Below are 17,984 nucleotides of genomic sequence, written 5' to 3'. Positions count from 1 at the left end.
ACAACATGCTGCTCGGGATGGATGGCGTGTGCAAGCTTTCCGACTTTGGCTCCACCATTTCTGAGGCGGCTGACATGGCGCGGACAATGGTGGATGAGGTGATGCTGCGTGGGACGGCACTCTACATGGCTCCCGAGGTGGCGAGTGGGGGTCGTTGCACGCCCCAGTCGGACATTTTTTCGCTGGGGATTTCACTGCTAGAGATGCTGCTTGGGCGTCTGCCGTGGAAGTGGAGCCGTACTGCGCCAGAGGGGAGCGATGCGGCGTCACTGCAGGCCCTTTTTAACCGCGACCTTCTCTTTGTGCAGAGTCTTGCCCGCGGATACCTGGAGCCGGAGATGCCAGACTTTCTTGACTTTGAGGTGGCCCATTTTGTTCGCTCCTGCTGTCACCCCAACCCTGCCATGCGACCGTCAGCCTCTGCTCTGCTCTCATATTCCTTCCTGTTGTGATGTCGATGTTTTTCGAATAACCCACTTGTATTACGCGTCACTTGTTTTGTTGGTAAGTAGGCATATGTATGTGTATGTATCGGCGTCTCCTGTGCCGCAATCTATGAGTTCTATTGTTTTTTTTTTTTCTAGAGCTGCGGTACTGTTCTGTTCTTTTTTTTCCTTTGCGTGGTTATGTTGTTTCCTGTATCCCTTTATATATATTTCGTGTTCATTTTTTTACTAGTTGAATCCAATCAGTTGTTTGGGATGTTTCTGTTATTATTATTAGTATTATACTTGCAGATTTTTTTCTTGTGTGTGGCGGTCGGAGAGGAAGGATTTTTATTGGCCTTAGTTGTGCCCTCCGGAGAGGACGTGTCTTCTCGGATGTACAGGGGGCTGCTGCGCGTAACCGTGCGTGCATCGCTCTGCCCTTTTTTTTTTCTTTGCGACCCGTATAATACTTGTCTTGGCGGTGCGATGTGGCGTAGCGGGGATGAGTGCAGTAGGTTGCGCGATGTCTTCTGCCGCAGTTACTTTTCGATGTTTGTTGTTGTTATCTTCGCTGTTTTTGGTGGGGATGCCAGGTAGAGTTATATCTGCGTTTTGAAGCTCCCTGCGGGTGATGTTAGGGCCCTCGGCGACCGCCTCTCGTACGGTGCTGCGGGCCTCCGCTGCTGTCGGGGGTCGAGGGAGGGAAGCACCCACTCGGTGCTCCTTCGCTTTTTGCATCGGTGAATGTTTTTTCACCTTTTTTTTTTATGAGTGTGTGAGTGTGTGTGTTTTTTTTTTTCGGCGCCACTTTTGCACCCCTGCCTTTTGGTGGAGTGACGGAGGCGCGCCAGGGCTCGTCCCTCCTCCCCCAGCCTCTACTTTGTGTGAATAACTTCGGCGAAGGCGTGACCTTTTGCTTTGACCCCTAACCTCTGTCTTTATCTGCGCGTTGAGGTCTGTCACGGCGCATTCGCCACAGCCCGTGGCGGCGCGTTCTCTAGGCTTGTTCCTTTGTTGTGTTGTTGGCCTCCCGTAGGCGGAATAATAGGAAAGAGCAGCAGCAGCAACAACAAGAAAGGGCTGCGTGCGAGGAGCGTATCCTCACATGCATGTGCCGGCAAGGAAGCAAATCTCGCAGGTTCCGAATATGCACGAGTTAGCGCAGCTGGCGGCGATGGTGCTTCAGGAGCGTTGCAGCCAACAACGTCACTTGGAGCGTGTCTGCGATACACATTTCCACAGCAGCCGGATTCCGCAGATATCTGTGATTGACTACGTTCGCCGTATTGCCAAATACTCTTGCTGCTCCCCAGAGTGCTTTGTGTTGAGCCTCATTTACATGGACCGGTATTTGTATACGACGAGATTTCCACTGACGTTTCGTAATGTTCATCGGCTGATGATAACGGCGGTGCTGGTGAGTGCAAAGCTTAGAGATGATACTTACTATACCAACACGTACTATGCAAGCCTTGGTGGCATCAGTACGGCGGAATTGAACGGGTTAGAGCTTGAATTTCTGAAGATAATTGACTGGACGACTTGGGTGGAGCCAAGTCAGTTTGAGGAATACCGTTTAGGATTACAAGCGCGTTATTCGACTTCTCAACTGTCCCCTGTGGCGGCTGGGACCTCCGAATACGGCACTAGTTCTGCGGGTGGAAAGCGGGGAACCCCACAGCGATAAGAAGGCGTCTATTTTCTTCTTTGTTTTTTCTTTTTCTTTCTGATTTCTTTGTGCTGCTTTTCTGCTACGCTCCCTCACTCCATCATGCGTATTTGCTCAGTCCCCGCGTATGAGGCATTCGCGTGCAGCATCAATGAAAATCCGGAGAATACTTTAGTTATGTGTGTGTGTGTGTGTGTGAGTGCCGTTGAATAGAGCGGGTATCCATATGTTTACGGGATTTGGAACTTCTACGTCTGCTAACCGAGGTGGTAGGAAACTTGATTCGTAACCTTTTTACTTTTATTTTTCTTCCCGTTGACGTTGTGCGTGTGAGTGTGTGTGTGTGTGTGTTTTTTTTTGTCTTTGTTACCTTCTGCTTCTTTCTTGTTCGTTTGGTGCATGGATGTAACCTGAAGGAGCCCTCTTCTACTCTGACTGGGCGTTCCTTCGAGCGTTGTCCGCGGGTTGGCCCTCCTGCATCGTGGGGGTGTCGATGGTCATGGGTTGGGTGCCCAGCTTGGGCCTCTATTGTCCTGGTTTATTGTTACGCACGGGCTTCGCCGTTTCAAGACCAACCGGTCGCACTGCGCGGCCACTCTTTACTACTATGTTGCCCAATCCCGTCTGGGTCGCTCTTTGTACACATGTTCTCTCTTGCGGGGGAGGAGCGAAGCCGGTTCCCATCGCCTTACTTCTCCTTTCCCCCACCACGCCGACGCTGCCTCACCCCCGCAGTAGCAGCAACGTGGGTGTTTGGTTTTTATGTGTGGGTGTGTGTGTGTTTTTTTTTTTGCTCTTGTTGCTCTCGGCGCTTGAGTTTGTTTCATTTTTTCCTTCTTGTCTTTTACTTTGGCCCGCATTGTTTGCGTGCCTGCTCACCCGCACACATTACACGTGTGCGTCTTTTTCTGGCCAGAAGACTATTGCATTTCCGTAGGAAATAGTCCTTTTTCGTTCTTGTGCATTCCCGCAAGTAAATAACATGCAGCTTGGGTACGGAGTACGTGGTGGGCGCGGTGGTGGGCGCGGTCGCGGCGGCAACTTTGACTACAGGGGCCGGGCGCAGCAGCAATTCATGGGAAGCAACGCGGCCACTGATACTCTCTGTGTCCGCATAAGCGATATACGCCAGCCTGTCACGGAGGACATGATGTATCGTGTGTTTGGCAGCATCTCAACCAATCCTCAACGCCTACAGATTGCTCCCTCGTCTAACCCCAACGAAACTGTCGTCATGGCCCAATTTTCCGACATGTACGCAACGCAGCGAGTGATGGAGAACCTAAATAATCGCAACATATTTAATGATGGTAACAAAATGGTGATGAATTACGCCAATTGGGAGCCCGCACCTGTATTACCGGCGCCCCAGAGCGCAGTTTACGGCGCCCCTGCGGCGGCGTACGGTGGTGTTCCGCAGCAGCCCAATATGATGTACCCACAGGTTCAGCCGCAGCCAAGCGTTTATGTTCAGCCACGTCCACAGCCGGCACAACAGGTGCCCCACGTTCCACAGCCGCAGCTGCCGCAGCCAAGGGCATCCTTTGAGGTGCCACGTGGAGGGCGTGGACGCGGGCGTGGGGGGCCTGGAGTTCCGAGGGGCGGTGGAGCGGCCATGGGCTTCGACCCGATGATGATGGGATACCCACCCATGGCCTACCAAATGATGCCTCCTATGATGCCTATGGCGGGAGGTATGATGGCGAACTACATGAATCCCAAGTCCGTGCAAAACACCCCCACCGTCTTCCTCAGCGTGACGGTGGTGCCAGAGACGGAGCCATTACAGAACATTTTTACGTTTCTTGAGACCTTTGGTGGCGTGGTGACTGTGCGCCGCAACCACAACAAGAAGGAGATTCTGACGGTGAAGATGGCCTCGATACCGGAGGCCGATAATGTTGTTCAGCACGTGCGAAAGGTGCCGTTTGCCGGGGGCACGGTGAGTGCAAAGCGTTTTCCCACCTACAATGAGCGGACACCATGCACCGACGACGGAGATCCGTTGGACGCCGCGACCCTGCAGTATGACTTCACAACCGCACGCCACCGTAGCCCTGGGCAGCGTAGTAAGTGTAACCCCTCGAATGTGCTGAAGGTCACCGGATGCGCGGGGTACTCGGAGGCGGATGTAATGACGTACTTTACCAGCGAGAATTTCTTCCCTGACCGCATCATCAAGGATGACGAAGGGGCGTTTACTGTTTACATGGCGGACACAGCCACGGCTGTGGCACTACTCGTGAAGTGTCACAACAGCGTCTGTGGAGAGGAGCGCTCCAACGTTCTCTTTATTGAGGGACCCAAAGACAATAACAGCAACCACATTGAGCAGAGCGTAGAGGACAACGCCGAAAAGAGTTAAGTCAAATGAAGCCTGTGCAAGCCATTAGGAGACATACACGTACTGGATTACTTTGTGGCCCAGCCTCGCGTTCTCTGCCGCCCCATAGAGGGGGCGCGTATAGCTGCGTCTACGTCCGCATGTTGTACATGTGCACGCGAGAACGCCTTGCATCGTATCCATGCGTAGAGGATATAAATAACACTGACGATGAGAAGAGCCCCTCAGAGGGAATAAAGGAGGATGCAAAAGGAGTAAGATACGTAATGAGCAACGAAAACAGAAAAGGGCAAAAAAAAAAAGAAGGGGGAAAAAAGAGCAACGTAGACGCAAACCAGCAATGGGGGAAGCGTTCTAGGGAGCTATATGAAAAGGAAGAGGGGGAAAAGAGAGGTGAACGAAAAAGAGGTGGCGCTGCGGAGAAATATCTGCGTGCGCGGGGTGAAGAGCCGTTTTTGTTTGTTTGTTTGTTTTCCCCGCCACAAGGCGGGGGCCACGTTCCCCCTCTGTTTGCGCTACTTCTCAACAACGTCATCGGTGGTTCCTTTTTTCGTGTCTTTTTTGTTTTGTTTTTCTTCTGCGATATCCATTCATGTTTCTTTTACTGTCCTTTAACTCCTTTTCGATTGACTTCCATTTCTCCTTTTCTTTTTTCTTTTTCTTTGCCTCTCTCCCTTATGCCGTTCCGTTTTTGTTTTGTTTTTGGAACGACTGCTGTTGCCCCCTACTTCGCTTAATCTCATCATTTGACTTTCCACTTATCGTGAGTGTCAGGGGTGCCTTTGCGGCATCATTTTCGTTTTCTCGCTTGGCTTCTCGCCCCTGCGGAGGGGGGTGGGTGACAGAAGCCGACTAACGTTTCCTTTCGCTGGGGCGGCAGAGGCTGGAGCACGGCGCGAAGGGAGGAGTCCCTGGCCGACTTGTACTTGAGTTGTCTCCTCACACAGCACCACACACGTTTACAGTACGTTCTACGATAACTCGCGCGCATACGTAAGACATTTGTATCGAGTCGACGAGTCGCTGCTCGTCCTTGTGTTTTTTTGTTTTGTTTGTTGCTGTGGTTTGTGCCTTGTTTTATAGCTCTAGTCTTCATTGTCCCGGCATGAATTCGGCTGCATTTCGTTCTTTCTTGCGGCGTGGGATAATTCCCGAAGGTGCATCTTCGGTCGCCATTGCGGTGTTGGTGTATACATATGTACTCTGTGGTGTATGTGTGTGTGAAGCTCTCGACACCCCTGCGCCTTAAATTCCCACAGCGGAGCGATGGTGATTGTCTTCGTTTGAACTTAAGTTTGGAGGTACGCTGAGTCGCCTGTTTGCTCTGATGTGTTGAGTCGCGAGAATACTCCCGGCACGGGATTTCCATGCCTCATTGGTTGCTTTATTTATTATCGTTGGTGTGAATGAATCTTTTCTCGTGCGTCTTACGTTTCTTCCTCGTTGGTGGCCTCTGTGGCTTCGCTCAGCACTTGGTCCGCGGCAGCTTCACGGGGCAACACGGTTCATAGTGGCGCCCCCTGTGTTTTTATTTTATTTTATTGTCTCTTCCCGGCATATTTGATCTTGGCGACGTTGGGGAGTGTCTCGGTGAGAAACACTCTACGACCCCCCCCCCCCTCCCCTCCCCTGGTGTCATGTGGCGTTCCCGCTGCATGGCGCGGTGGCACCCCGCAGCTTTGTTGTTACCGCTGCGGACCAGCGAGAGGCGACGTGTGCGCCCCCCACGCTTCTCGCACCACTTATCATCTGATGTCACTTGTGTCCTTCCTCTTCCCATTTTCCCCTGAGTCTCCTCATCTGCGTGAATGTGTGCGGACGCGCATTCACGGGTCCTAGGCAGGCAGCCAGAAGTCTCGTCGTCGTCGGTCAGCGCCAGCGCGTGTGGAGGGAGAAGATGACGCCTTTGTGAGGTGCACTTCTCCTTTTTTTTTCCGCGCCTCTTGTTGGCTTTGCGGACTCCTCGCAGATGTGTGTGCGTGTGTCTCTGCTTCTTTGTTTGTTTGCTTGTGTTTTTCTTTTTTTTTTCACGGGAAGGCGCGACGACGTCCCGGTCTCTCCTCTCCGTCTGCGGGGGGCAGGCAGGGAGGCGCCTTGGCGGGGCCACCGCCCTCACGTTGTTAAGTGCACACACACATATTTTTGTTATTTTTTCCTTTTTTTTTACTTTTCTTCTTTTTTGACTCCCCGCGGCGGCTGTTGTCACGCGCCACACACGCCCTCTCGCCGCACGGTGTCGGTCTTCCAGCGACGCGTATTCACAAACACACGCACAGGCGCGCGGTGAAGCAAAAGCGGCGAACGAAGCGAAGCGGACGGGTGCCTCGTGGCTGACGGTGAGACAAACGAAGCAGAGGAAGAAGGAAAAAAAAAAAGAAAAAACACAAGGCTAATTCGGGCCCACAAACGACCTCAAGGAAGAAGCGCGAAGTAAAGAAGACGTGGCTGCGTAAGTGTTAACAGGAAAAATAAGAAGAAAGAAGAAGAAGCGGGAGGAAGCAAAAAAAAAAAAGAGAGACAAAAAGATTCCCTAAAGAAGGAGATCCACGGAGAGAATATTTAAAAAGTAACGGAAACAAGTAGACCGGCTTCCCCCCAGTGGATCAGAGGGTAACGGGCTCATAGTTCACTGCGTCCAACTAGGCCAGTCCCGTTGTCGGTGAAAACAGCAGCACTAACCGCAGCAACTTGGAAGACAGAGCAAGAGCGGAAAGGGATATTGTACCAGGAGAAGGAAAGGCAAAAAAAAAAAATACGCAAAACTCGAGAGGAAAGGGGAGGTGAGGAAGACTGAACCTGTGATCCACGCATTTTCCCCGATATCTACAGGTTTCCTTCACTGTCGTTTATTTGGGACATCCCAGGGGCGCCAAAAAGGACGGGCGGAGAGGAATCAACGTGAGAAGAGGCGAGGAAAAGGTTGCGTCTGGCGGAGGTGAAAAGAAGAGGGTGGGTTACAGGAGCTCAGGTGAGAGGAAAATATATTTAATTTAACGAGAAAACAAAAACAAAAACCCAAACGAGGCGACATAAACGACGATGATGTCTGTGGTCTTGAAGAATATACCTCCCCAATGCCATGAAGATGACCTTCGCCGGGCGTTGCTCATCTATGGCACAGCCGTGAGCACGGCAATTTCCCCTCATATGCGTCAGGCGACTGTGACGATGCGAACGCCGCAAGAGGCACGGTCTCTTCTTCATCAGGGATGCATCAATCTTTTTGGCCAAAATGTGACGGTGGAACCAGCGCCTTATGGCAGCAACGGTGTTGCGCCGGCAATGATGGCCCCGCACCTCGGTGCAACACGGATCAATGTTGTGGTGGAAAAATGTACATATCCGGTGACGAAGGAGATATTGACCCAAGTCTTTGGGATGGTGGCCCCACCTCTAAACGTTGTCTGTGGCCCTTCTGGCCCCACCACCACAGGCTGGGTGGATTACTCCGATGCCGCCACAGCTCGACGAGTGATGCAGCAACTAAATAAGAATTCGATTTATCCTGAATGTTGTTTTATGTCTTTAACACTTGATCGTGGCGGTGTTGGTGTCCCTACGATGGGAGGATATGCCACTACTCCATTGCCGTACCCACAAAAACAAAGCCCTCAGCAACCACCAATGCCACCACAGCAACCGATGCCGTTTGGTCATGCAAACTACGGGGCTATGCCTGGTTCTTTAATCCCGCGGGGTGGAATGGGTGGCCGTGGCCGTGGCCGTGGTGGTGGAATGGGACGCTACGGCCCCCCATATGCTGCCGGTGGCCCAATGGCACATCCCCCATACGCTGTCGCTGGTGCCCCGTACGCCCAGCCTCCCACCGATGCTGTGGTCATTGTCAGCAACATGCCAGAAACGGTTGCCCTTCATGATTTGTGGGTTCTTCTTGAGGTATACGGTAATGTGAATTCACTCAAGCGTCAATTCAGTTCAAAGACTACCGTTGTTGCGCATTTTCAAAACGTCTACGACGCTCGTCTTGCCGTTCAGTATCTGCAAGGATGCCCATTTCATGGTGCCACGCTTTCACTGAAGCATTTTGCTGGTTACGTAGAACGTGGTGGAAGGACCGAGTGGAACAGTGGCCCAGCGACGGACCCCGCCACACATGCCGTGCTCTTTTCAAGTGGGTACCATCACCGAACAAAACCGACCGCCGCTTTTAACCCTACCGGACGCGTCCGTCCAGGGAAAAATCTGTTCATCTCCAATCTTACCGAAGCCATCACGGATGACGATATTAAGGAGGTGTTCACCAAGGCCGGATTTGAACTGGATGGCTATTACCGCAAGAATTCAACCGTCGCTATTGTTAGCTTGAGAGATATAGAAACCGCAGTACAGGCCCTGATCTCGGTGCACTCCCAGCAGCTGAAGGAGCGCTTCCTACGTGTGACATTTTCGCACTTTCCACCGGGCCCACGCAGCAGCGGCGAAGAGGAAACTGAAGCCTCTCCAGCTGAGGTGAAGGAACCGGCTGCGGAGGACCCAGCTGCAGAGAATGAGGCGGGCAAATTGAATGAGCCTAGCAATGGTTGCGGTTTCGCTAAGAAATGAAATAATACGTTGCATAATACAAACGATACTCCTATTCCCCTCTTTTTTCCCCCCCCCTTTTTCTTTTTTAAATGCTTCTATTCATTCGCCGTTATTTGAAGAGGGGATGCGTCTGGCTACGACTGTGAATTGTATGGCACACAATGGGTGGTGGTGGTGTTTGATCACTTTCGTTTCATTTCTTTGATGCTCGTCGTTTTTTTTTGTTTGCTTCTTGTAGTTTTTTGTTACTTTGCGCTTTTTTTTGTTCTGTGTTGTTCTCAGTACTTTCGCTCTGGTTTTTGTTTTATACAAATGTCCGCGTTTTCCTAGTTTTAAAAGGCCCTTCTCGACGTCCCGTACTTCTGCTCTCCGGGAAGGGCGACGTAAGAAGGAGGGACGGGGCTGGGCGGTTCTCTGTCTGTGGGCGTGTGTCTGTCCGTAGTGGGAGCAGTAGACGATGGATCCTTGGCAGCCGTCACTGCCCGGCGCAGGCGCTCAGCGTGCTGTTTTGATCCTGCAATTGTACATGCGGATGGGGCACTACAGCCCGCTTTCCATTCTGGTGGCAGACACTCTGTGTCTAACGTTCAAGGCTGGCGGGGCAACGCTGAGTGAGCTTGGCGCGTACTTGGGACTTCCGCCGGATCGTGTGGAGATCGGCATTGAAGGGATGCCAAAGGAGTTGTACTGCACCTCCGCTGAGCTCCGTCAGGACGATACAATTGGGGAGTATGGGGGCAAAAGCAGCAGCAAAAAAAGAAGCCGTCAAGAGGCCACCGAGGAGAGCACACTTCGCTATTATATTAATTATGCCACATTGTTGCCGTTTGCGTTTGCCCACGGCAGTCACATCCTTTTGGCGCTTTGTCAGTTGCCTCTTCCACAGTATGCGACCAACGACGACATAAGTGGTGAACACGTTTCCCTGAATGTGTCAGCCACACTTCGACGCTCAGATTCTCGACGAGGGCTTTGCTGTGTTTCTTGTCGCTACTGGATGGCACTAAAGGACTTGCGTTCGACCATCTCACGTTGCCCGCTTTGTCACACAGATGTACTGGGCGCCGTGCTGCGCGCCATATATGCCCGCTATGAAGAGAAGCTGGCGAGTGGACAGTCGTTGCTTTCTTTTGGCCCCGTCCAGCAGCGCCCCAGCACACCAGCAACAACGACGGCAACCGGCAAGAACGGCAACAGTGGCGGCAGGTCGATGGAGGCGGTCCAAGGCGATTCCTCTAAAATACCTCTTGCTGAAGCTGCAGACTACCCACTAGCACGCGATCCTTTCCTTGTGCAACAGGGGCTGTTTTTTCGGTTTCTTTACGCACATCCATTTGTTCGTGTCAACGATGCCGCGTTTGTGGTGGATGAAGATGAGGTGATGACGAAGGAGGAGTACGACCACCGATCCAAGCATCGGGCCACGGTGCTTGATCAGTTTCGCCTTGTGCACCGTAACGCGGCGGCTATTAGGGTGAAACGTGTGGATCAACAAAGACTGGACGCCGAAAAAGTCAGGGAAAGTGTTATGAAGGTAATGAAACGTGGCCAGCTTCCCCCCTGGTTGCGACCCGTGTTTGTCTTCCAGGAGGGCGAAGATCTAGTGCCGCCAGCGACACGGAAGGAACAACCCTTCTCCGATAGCGCAGATTCCACAACACCGAAGGAGAAACGCGACGCTGACATTACCGCTACCGCAAGATACACTGCAAGGGAGTTTTTTGATGACGACTATGATGAGGTGCCGCTTTGTAAACCGTCCACAGGGTGAATATACTTTTCTCCTCTCTCATGGTGTACCTCGTCTGCTGTTTGGAGGCGGAATCCGGTGGGTAGATAGTTTGCTCCTACCCAGCGCGGCATTGTCTCTGTGTTTCTCAATTGCTATATATATATATATATATATGTCTCTGTTTGTGTGCTACAAGCCAGAGGACTCTGCTAATAGATGTATATATTTTTGGTTTTCCCTCATTTGTTTGGAGTTGTTTGGCCCTTTTTTTTTTTTATGCTGTTGCAACTTGGTATTCCATAGAGGCCATAATAATAATAATAATAATAATAGTGGGAGAAGGGGTGTTTGAGGACTACGTCTTAGTTTTCCCTTTTTCATTCGGCCACCGGGCACATTTATCTTGCCCCCTCCCCCACTTCTTCCACCTTCTCCCACCCTCTTTGGGTCTGTGGAGAGATGAGCCTCATCACTCCCCCGGTTCTGTCAAGCAGCGAGGCGGCGATATACCGTAACGGCGACAGCGGGTTTGTGTTGAAAACGGCTTCTGGCGTTTCGTCTACGTCGCCGTGTGAAGATGACTGGCGTGATTTCACCGATATGTTGCGGACATTGGCGCACGACAAAGTATTACTTCTCAGCATTTTGCATGGTGTCCCGGCGGAGGAGCAGGACACTTTAGCCGAGCTTCTGGAGCACGTTCTTTGGGTTGCGAGTGAGGTCGCCCCGGTAGAAGCCTCGCAAATTTTGTCGACACTTCTTCTGTTAGAGTTTTATCATGCCTCGCAGAAACGGAACGATGTCCATACCTTTATGCGAGGAAATGGTGTGGTGCCCAAGGTGTTTGAGGGTCTTCTGGCCCGAGTGGTAAGTAGTGAGGGTGGAATTGAGGGGCAGCTGCTGCGGTGCTGTAGCATTTTGCATGCAGACGGCGCTGCGCCTGCCGTGGCGGAGGGTGACGTTAGTCTTTCGGAGGCCGACACTGATACCGTGAGGTCTGGTGAAGTCGTGTCTTCTCGATGCCTCCTTGAAGGGCTTGACTATTTTAACGGGTCGACGACCTTGTTATCAGGCGTTGACAAGGGCATTGCCCGCCATCAGGATAGTTACGTGTCTACCATTGGGGGAATGTCATGCCGTATTCTGAACGTCGTCTACGCCTCTGTGAGCCAATGGCCATGGAGCTTGCGAGAGTCCCTGCGATGCCTCTTGAACACTGTTGGCGCGGCTTCCCAAGATCATGTGCAGCCCGGGCATCGAGGTTGTAGCCTGGAAACGTTGACTATTTTGCAGCAGAATATGATGGCAACGATCGTGGTTCTTCGAGCGGTCGTGCCAACCCTAATAAATATCGTCTCCCGTTTACTCCCAGAAGAGAGCTGTTTTGACACACATTACACCTTGGTGCAAAAACGCTGCACCATGTTGGCGAAGTTGGCGCAGAAGGCGGCTCATGGCTTATTGTTTAGTGGCCCACATGAAACAGAGATGGCTGCCTTTAACAACGAGCTACCGGCGCTTACGCAGCGGTGGGCCGAGGTGTTTTTGTATTTGTGCCATAAAACGGATCCACCAAGTCCACGTCATGACGGCGATCTGGTGGCCTCTGAGGCCGAGGCTGGACTGCGGTTTTGTGAATTTCTGGATCATTATTTTGTCCGCTTGCTGCACTGGGTGATGCAGCACAAGCCAATCATGGAACCGATTTATTGGAGCCGGCTCTTGTGCCTTACTCGTTACGCCCAACGACGTTTGGGGCGTGTGGGTCACTTTGCTTCAGTTCCACTCCCGTCCAGCGTGACATTTCCTGTCGTGGGGGAGGGTTCTGTGTTTTCCAGGATGCTAAGACCCGTGCTCGGTTTTCTGTCACGTGTTGGTCGTTCCCGACATCCCTCTGGCGCGCAAACTGCGAGCCGTAACGCGGTGAGTTCACCGGCTGAAGTGATCTTCGACGAGCTGGTCGCATACGCCCTGGGCATGATTGATGACCCGGGGGCAACAGGAGTGCATGCCTGCTTTTGCGGCATTTTTGGCCTTGCCTGCGATGGAACCGTTGGCATTTTCATTTACTGGGATCTATTGCGTCTGTACCTCGAGGAGTACCAAGCAAGGAAGGGAGTCGAGTTGCAGCGGCGATGCCCACGGTTTTGTGGCCACTGGAAGGACTCGGTGCTTCAATTTGGTGACTCTCTCGCTTACCTTTTTGTTTTTATCAGCCTGGCGTTGTCAAGCAAAGACAACAAAGGATTTCGACTCTTTGTTCTGGCTGCCAAACCCTCAATGTGTTGTTCGTGGTTGGGGGACGCACTCCGGTTGTTACCTACCAGATACGCAAGACAGTGCGCCCATGTGCTTTTACTAAACCCAGCGGATGTGCACTTGTTGCACACTCATCGTGTGCGCCACTTCTTCGAGCTCACCGTGTGCCGACGGGCGAGGGACTTGCTACGGACCTTGGAGGAACTGCGCCTTCACCTGCCCCTTCGTTGCATGGAGTACCACACACTGTTAGTCACCGAGGCGGGGGAGAGTGACCAAACTTTTAGGCTACTCTTTCCTCCTCCCCCCTGTGTGGAGCCAAACGGAGTAGGCCAGAATGGGTTTGTTACATCTGCTGCGTCCGTCTTGCACGCATCGTTGGAGGCCCATTTATGGCCGCTGTCGCTGATGTGGGACGTGTTCACACTGATTCAATCCGCCATTGCTCCCCCGGAGGTCTTATCCTTGTCAGCAATGACGAGTGGAGTTGAAAATGGCGCGGGTATGCGTCCACTGCCGAAACTTCCTAAATATTCCTTGAGTCTCTGGCGCATGCATGCGGTGAAATTTTTCTTCAATTTTGAAGGGGACTTACTGTTACATTTGGAGATCGAACCCAAGTGGCTGCGGGAGACAAGTTCCCCGGGCCACGACACCGCTCAGCCCCCGCTGCGAGCGTCCCAGCAGAAGGAAGACCGGTATTGCTGCTCCTGGTTCTCCCTGTCTCACGCGGGGGAAACCGAGGAGGAGATGTCTGAGAGTTGCCTTCTCCGTGTCCTTTTTTTGGCCTCGCGGCGGTGTTGTGCAGGCGGCGGCCTGCAATTAACTGATCGGTCCAGTGAGGTGGGGCTCTGGCCGAGTATTGTTCCAAGCCTGCGACACACGACATTAGAGTCGCTTTGGCGGCTTTTGCTATATAGTTTGTGGAATACATTTGCGTTGGTGCGTCATGTCTCGCCGGCGCGTTGTCCCGTAACACGCGTAACACAGGCGGTGAGGGCTTATCTGGGGCGTTCCCCCCAGCCGGCGCCTATAGCTGACAATCTTCATCTTTTTGACGATGATACAGCCTTGTTGAACATGGCCGCGACGGCGCTTCTCGCTGCGCCTGCGGCCGAGTGCGGGATTCTCCAGCTGCTTGTAGAAATTTGTGCGTTTATCCGCAAGATCGATTTGGCAGAGCTTGACTCCGCTGCCGTTAAGCATGACGGTGCGAAGGCTGCGTGGGGAAATGTCATGACCGATGGGGTCATCCGTATTGTGTTCCGCAAGGAGGAGCTTGATGACGCTGAACTTCTGGGCGCACACCTGATTGCGACCCAGGGAGCGGCTCTTTTATTATCCGCTTGCGTTTCGCCTCCTACTGGAGGCGTTTTTACCTGAGCTCAGTTGCTTGTACCCGTGGCGTTGGCCGACGGCATGCATTTGAAAGGCGCAGTAAGAAGGGGCCGCATCACCAACGACAAGGAGACTTGTAACTGGCGGGCCCACAGTTAACTGCAACCTCTCCTTTGTGGTGGTCACCTTGGCTGGGGAATCTTGCAATACCCTCCCTCATACACGGACGGCTCCCCCACCTTTTCTACGTTGTGTGTGTGTGTGTGTGTGTGTGTTCAACCGTTCTTCTTTGCGCGGCACCGATTTTATTATTACAGTTGCGATGACTATTGTCATTGTACGTTGTATATGCGTGTGTATTTAGTCCAGGCGTTTTATTTATTGACTTATTATTTATTTATTATTTATTTATTTAATTTGTTATTGTTATTATTATTTTGAGAGCTTACAAGAACCGTCTTCTGTCCCCCCCCCCCCGGGAGTCTGGCAAATATGCCCAACGGTGCATTTTCCTCTCTCAATGCTGCGCGGTGGCGGTCGTCGCAAAGGCTAATTCTTTGAAAGCCCATCCCAATCCCCCCCGACCTCCGCGGGGGCGGGGCGGCGGCACTTGCAGCAGCTACCCCTCACTGTCGCCGCGCAGTACTTAGAGAGAATGCGTAGTCGTCTGTGACACTCTCGCTATTGGCTACTGCATGAAGGTATACACGTGGTCATTACAGGGAATACGGAGGGGTATAGATTCTGCTTCCTTTCCTCGTTTTTTTCTTTTTGCGTCACTCCTTCTACTGGGAAGAAAAAATAGGGCACATGCTATTATGTACGCATGTATGTATTTATTTGCATAGTGGCACCATCGGATGCTTTATTTTTATTATTTTTATTTTATTTATTTTGCTGGAAGTCTGTTTTCCCGTGAAGGTATTCGCTGTGCGTGGCGCGGGGTGGCTGCTTTCTCTCTCCCTCTCTTACTCTCTCTGCTGTTCGTTGTTTCTGGCGGCGCGTGCTGCACGGGCAGCTGCCAACTTAGTATCGGTCACGGGCACAATGAGCGCTGTGGAGGCTTTTGTTCTGCAGGCGCTGGCGTCGGCGGATGCTGTCGCATCCGACAAGCTGGCGGAGACGCTGCGGGTCAACCACCAGGACGTCGTGGGTGCCATCAAGTCGTTGGAGTCGGACGGCTACGTCGTGTGCGAAATGAAAACAAGGCCAACGTGGAAGCTGACAAGCGAGGCCGTGAAGATATGCGAGGGCGGCAGCCCCGAGTTCCTCCTCTGGGAGTTGCTGGCGGAGGGTGCGATGCCGCGGGCCGACGTCGCAGCGAAGTTGGGAAACGAAGCCACGGCCGTGGCGCTAGCGAATGGCATGAAGGCGAAGATCTTCACTTTAACGAAAAATGAAGGCCATGTCATCGTCGCGCGTTCCCCCGGCGTCTCCTCCTTTCACGACGGCACGCGCGTTTCCCTCACTCGGGCGTTGAAGGGCGAACACGTCGATCCGAAGGACGCGGAGACGCTGAAAAAGCGCAAGCTGGCGACGCTCGACAACGTGAAGGTCTTCTCTGTGACCAAGGGCCCAAACTACGCGGCAAAACGACGGGCGAAGGCGGTGGGGGATCTTACGAAGGAAATGCTGCAGGATGGCTCATGGAAGACGACCGAGTTTAAGGAGTATAACTTGGATGCGGCGGGCCGAGAGGTGAGCTGTGGCCAGCTGCACCCGCTGCTGAAGGTGCGCCAGGAGTTTCGCGAGATATTTATGGAGCTCGGCTTTCAAGAGATGGAGACAGATCACTGGGTGGAGTCGTCCTTTTGGAACTTTGATGCCCTCTTTATTGCGCAGAATCACCCCGCCCGGGACGTGCAGGACACATTTTTCGTTTCAAAGCCTGCAACGCATGAGCTTGACCACCGCGAGGTTGTGGACCGCGTGCGTGACATGCATGAAAAGAAGTTCAAGTACACCTGGAGGGAGGAGGAGGCGCGGCGCAACCTCCTGCGCACACACACGACGTGCTGCTCGGGGTATTGGCTCCACCGAATTGCGAAGCTGTCCCCACTGCTGCCGGATGGACGTCGCGATTTCCGCCCTGGTCGCTACTACAGCATTGACCGTGTCTTTCGCAATGAGGAGATGGACCGCACACATCTTTGCGAGTTCCACCAGATTGAGGGCTGCGTCATTGACCGCAACATCTCTCTCTCGAACATGATGCACACATTTCAGCTCTTTTTTAGCCGCATTGGTGTGGAGAAGTTGCGCTTCAAGCCCGTCTTCAACCCGTACACGGAGCCCTCGATGGAGATCTTCGGCTGGCACAAGCAGCTGAGGCGGTGGATTGAGGTGGGCAACAGCGGCCTCTTCCGCCCCGAGATGCTGGTGCCGCTGGGCTTTGACGAGGACGTCACGGTGATGGCGTGGGGACTGTCGCTCGAACGGCCAACGATGATCAAGTACGGCCTGTCAAGCATCCACGAGCTCTTTGGTCACAAGGTTGACCTGCGCTTCATCAAGCGGTCTAAGCTGATGCGCTTCTAAGCTCTGGAGGGCGTTGGCGGCCAGGGGAAGAAGAAAAAAAAAACACGTTGGAAATAAATCAACCAGAAGAATTGCAGGGGGAAAAAGGCGCAAAAAAAAAACTAAATTACGAGCGAGAAGAGGCGGAGGGAAGAGAGGAGGCGACACTGCCGCGTCGCTCCACCCCACATCGCGCCTTAGCCACACGGCCGGAAAAGGGGAGAGGGAGGAAGCCGCAAAAGCGGCGGTGTGGCAATAACAAGAAGGATACGTGCAGGTAGTTGCAGATGCAAATGCAAATAATGCGACTTAAAAAGGAGGGAAAACCGCAAAAAGAAAAAAAACAGAAGAAATGACAACTACCCACACTGGTAGAGTCTTGCTTCTGAGTAGACTCTCGATTTCTGCGTCTCACGCAGGAATAATGATAAAGAATGGGAAATAAATAGAAGACACCGATGTGGTCATGCCTTATCGTCATTGTTCTAGGTGAATTTGTTTTCCCTTATTATTAGTTTTTTTTCTTTTTGTTGTTGTTGCCATTTGTTTTGCTTTCTTTGTTTCGTTTCCTGTCTTTATTGGTTCACTGGCTCTCCATTACCGTGTCTGCCGTTTTCCTCTCGCTATCGTTACTCTTTTCTTTCGTTTTTACTTTCCGTTGTGTGCCCGGTGCAGTGTGGAGGAGAAGCCCAGCGATGGTCAAGCCGCACCTTCGCCACTACTGCGTCGTCGGCCGCGAGACGCCGTCGGAGAAGAACCCCGAGCCGACCGTCTACAAGTTTGAGGTCTTTGCGCCCAACTTCGTCGTCGCCAAGAGCCGCTTCTGGCGCATGATGCGGAGCAAGAACAAGGTGAAGTCGACCCACGGCGACGTGCTCTCCTGCAAGGTGGTGAAGGACCGCAAGCTGGCGGCGCGCAACTACAGCGTCGACATCGCGTACTACAGCCAGCGTTGCGGCTACACGCACATGGTGAAGGAGTTCCGCGACGTCTGCAAGGCGGGGGCGGTGAGCCAGGCCTACCACGACCTCGCCTCCCGCCACCGGGCGCGGTACAGCAACATTGAGGTGCTCGGCGTGAAGAGCATCCCGAACCACCAGGTGAAGCGGCTCAGCATCGCGGAGTACCACGCCAGCAACCTGTCCTTCCGCT

The 17,984-nt window shown here is 52.8% G+C and overlaps 8 protein-coding genes across 8 annotated transcripts in view, besides 17 other annotated features; all 8 read left to right on the top strand.

Annotated features, from left to right (window-relative positions):
• The window catches only part of Tco025E_04822 (putative MAP protein kinase), a gene marked incomplete at both ends in the record, with an annotated part of 3,477 nt that extends 3,025 nt beyond the window's left edge, over positions 1-452 (top strand). The window contains one exon of the mRNA XM_029371727.1: positions 1-452. This exon is cut by the window's left edge and continues 3,025 nt beyond it. Within this exon, the coding sequence (XP_029228169.1) occupies positions 1-452 (452 nt within the window).
• Positions 453-710: 258 nt separating this feature from the next.
• Positions 711-729: a microsatellite.
• Positions 730-1,533: 804 nt separating this feature from the next.
• On the top strand, positions 1,534-2,115 carry Tco025E_04821 (CYC2-like cyclin 6; the record flags this gene model as incomplete). The annotated part of the gene is made up of 1 exon (XM_029371726.1): positions 1,534-2,115. The coding sequence occupies one exon, from the start codon at positions 1,534-1,536 to the stop codon at positions 2,113-2,115; it is 582 nt and encodes a 193-aa protein (XP_029228168.1).
• Positions 2,116-2,122: 7 nt separating this feature from the next.
• Positions 2,123-2,178: a sequence feature (A-rich).
• Positions 2,179-2,275: 97 nt separating this feature from the next.
• Positions 2,276-2,299: a microsatellite.
• A 120-nt stretch (positions 2,300-2,419) lies between these two features.
• Positions 2,420-2,464: a microsatellite.
• Positions 2,465-2,842: 378 nt separating this feature from the next.
• Positions 2,843-2,879: a microsatellite.
• Positions 2,880-3,079: 200 nt separating this feature from the next.
• Tco025E_04820 (uncharacterized protein) lies at positions 3,080-4,462 on the top strand (the record flags this gene model as incomplete). Its single annotated transcript, XM_029371725.1, has 1 exon — positions 3,080-4,462. The coding sequence occupies one exon, from the start codon at positions 3,080-3,082 to the stop codon at positions 4,460-4,462; it is 1,383 nt and encodes a 460-aa protein (XP_029228167.1).
• Positions 4,463-5,474: 1,012 nt separating this feature from the next.
• Positions 5,475-5,520: a sequence feature (A-rich).
• Positions 5,521-6,049: 529 nt separating this feature from the next.
• Positions 6,050-6,071: a microsatellite.
• Positions 6,072-6,413: 342 nt separating this feature from the next.
• Positions 6,414-6,469: a microsatellite.
• A 111-nt stretch (positions 6,470-6,580) lies between these two features.
• Positions 6,581-6,622: a sequence feature (A-rich).
• A 282-nt stretch (positions 6,623-6,904) lies between these two features.
• Positions 6,905-6,967: a microsatellite.
• Positions 6,968-7,480: 513 nt separating this feature from the next.
• On the top strand, positions 7,481-9,004 carry Tco025E_04819 (polypyrimidine binding protein; the record flags this gene model as incomplete). Its single annotated transcript, XM_029371724.1, has 1 exon — positions 7,481-9,004. The coding sequence occupies one exon, from the start codon at positions 7,481-7,483 to the stop codon at positions 9,002-9,004; it is 1,524 nt and encodes a 507-aa protein (XP_029228166.1).
• Positions 9,005-9,443: 439 nt separating this feature from the next.
• Tco025E_04818 (transcription factor subunit 2) lies at positions 9,444-10,757 on the top strand (the record flags this gene model as incomplete). Its single annotated transcript, XM_029371723.1, has 1 exon — positions 9,444-10,757. One exon carries the CDS (start codon positions 9,444-9,446, stop codon positions 10,755-10,757), a length of 1,314 nt encoding a protein of 437 aa, XP_029228165.1.
• Positions 10,758-10,871: 114 nt separating this feature from the next.
• Positions 10,872-10,892: a microsatellite.
• Positions 10,893-11,026: 134 nt separating this feature from the next.
• Positions 11,027-11,050: a microsatellite.
• Positions 11,051-11,177: 127 nt separating this feature from the next.
• Tco025E_04817 (uncharacterized protein) lies at positions 11,178-14,360 on the top strand (the record flags this gene model as incomplete). Its single annotated transcript, XM_029371722.1, has 1 exon — positions 11,178-14,360. The coding sequence occupies one exon, from the start codon at positions 11,178-11,180 to the stop codon at positions 14,358-14,360; it is 3,183 nt and encodes a 1,060-aa protein (XP_029228164.1).
• A 205-nt stretch (positions 14,361-14,565) lies between these two features.
• Positions 14,566-14,590: a microsatellite.
• Positions 14,591-14,688: 98 nt separating this feature from the next.
• Positions 14,689-14,730: a microsatellite.
• A 395-nt stretch (positions 14,731-15,125) lies between these two features.
• Positions 15,126-15,155: a microsatellite.
• Positions 15,156-15,179: 24 nt separating this feature from the next.
• Positions 15,180-15,211: a sequence feature (A-rich).
• A 55-nt stretch (positions 15,212-15,266) lies between these two features.
• Positions 15,267-15,294: a sequence feature (GA-rich).
• Positions 15,295-15,362: 68 nt separating this feature from the next.
• On the top strand, positions 15,363-16,853 carry Tco025E_04816 (putative phenylalanyl-tRNA synthetase alpha chain; the record flags this gene model as incomplete). Its single annotated transcript, XM_029371721.1, has 1 exon — positions 15,363-16,853. The coding sequence occupies one exon, from the start codon at positions 15,363-15,365 to the stop codon at positions 16,851-16,853; it is 1,491 nt and encodes a 496-aa protein (XP_029228163.1).
• A 674-nt stretch (positions 16,854-17,527) lies between these two features.
• On the top strand, positions 17,528-17,984 carry Tco025E_04815 (large subunit ribosomal protein L18Ae; the record flags this gene model as incomplete). Its single annotated transcript, XM_029371720.1, has 1 exon — positions 17,528-17,984. A coding segment is annotated over one exon (457 nt), but the record flags the coding sequence as incomplete, so codon positions are not given.

This window comes from Trypanosoma conorhini, assembly GCF_003719485.1.
Source record: "Trypanosoma conorhini strain 025E chromosome Unknown Tco_14.4_contig_00259, whole genome shotgun sequence".
Taxonomy (NCBI): domain Eukaryota; phylum Euglenozoa; class Kinetoplastea; order Trypanosomatida; family Trypanosomatidae; genus Trypanosoma; species Trypanosoma conorhini.
The sequence above is the reverse complement of the archived record's forward strand: the minus strand, read 5'-3'. Positions and strand labels throughout refer to the sequence as shown.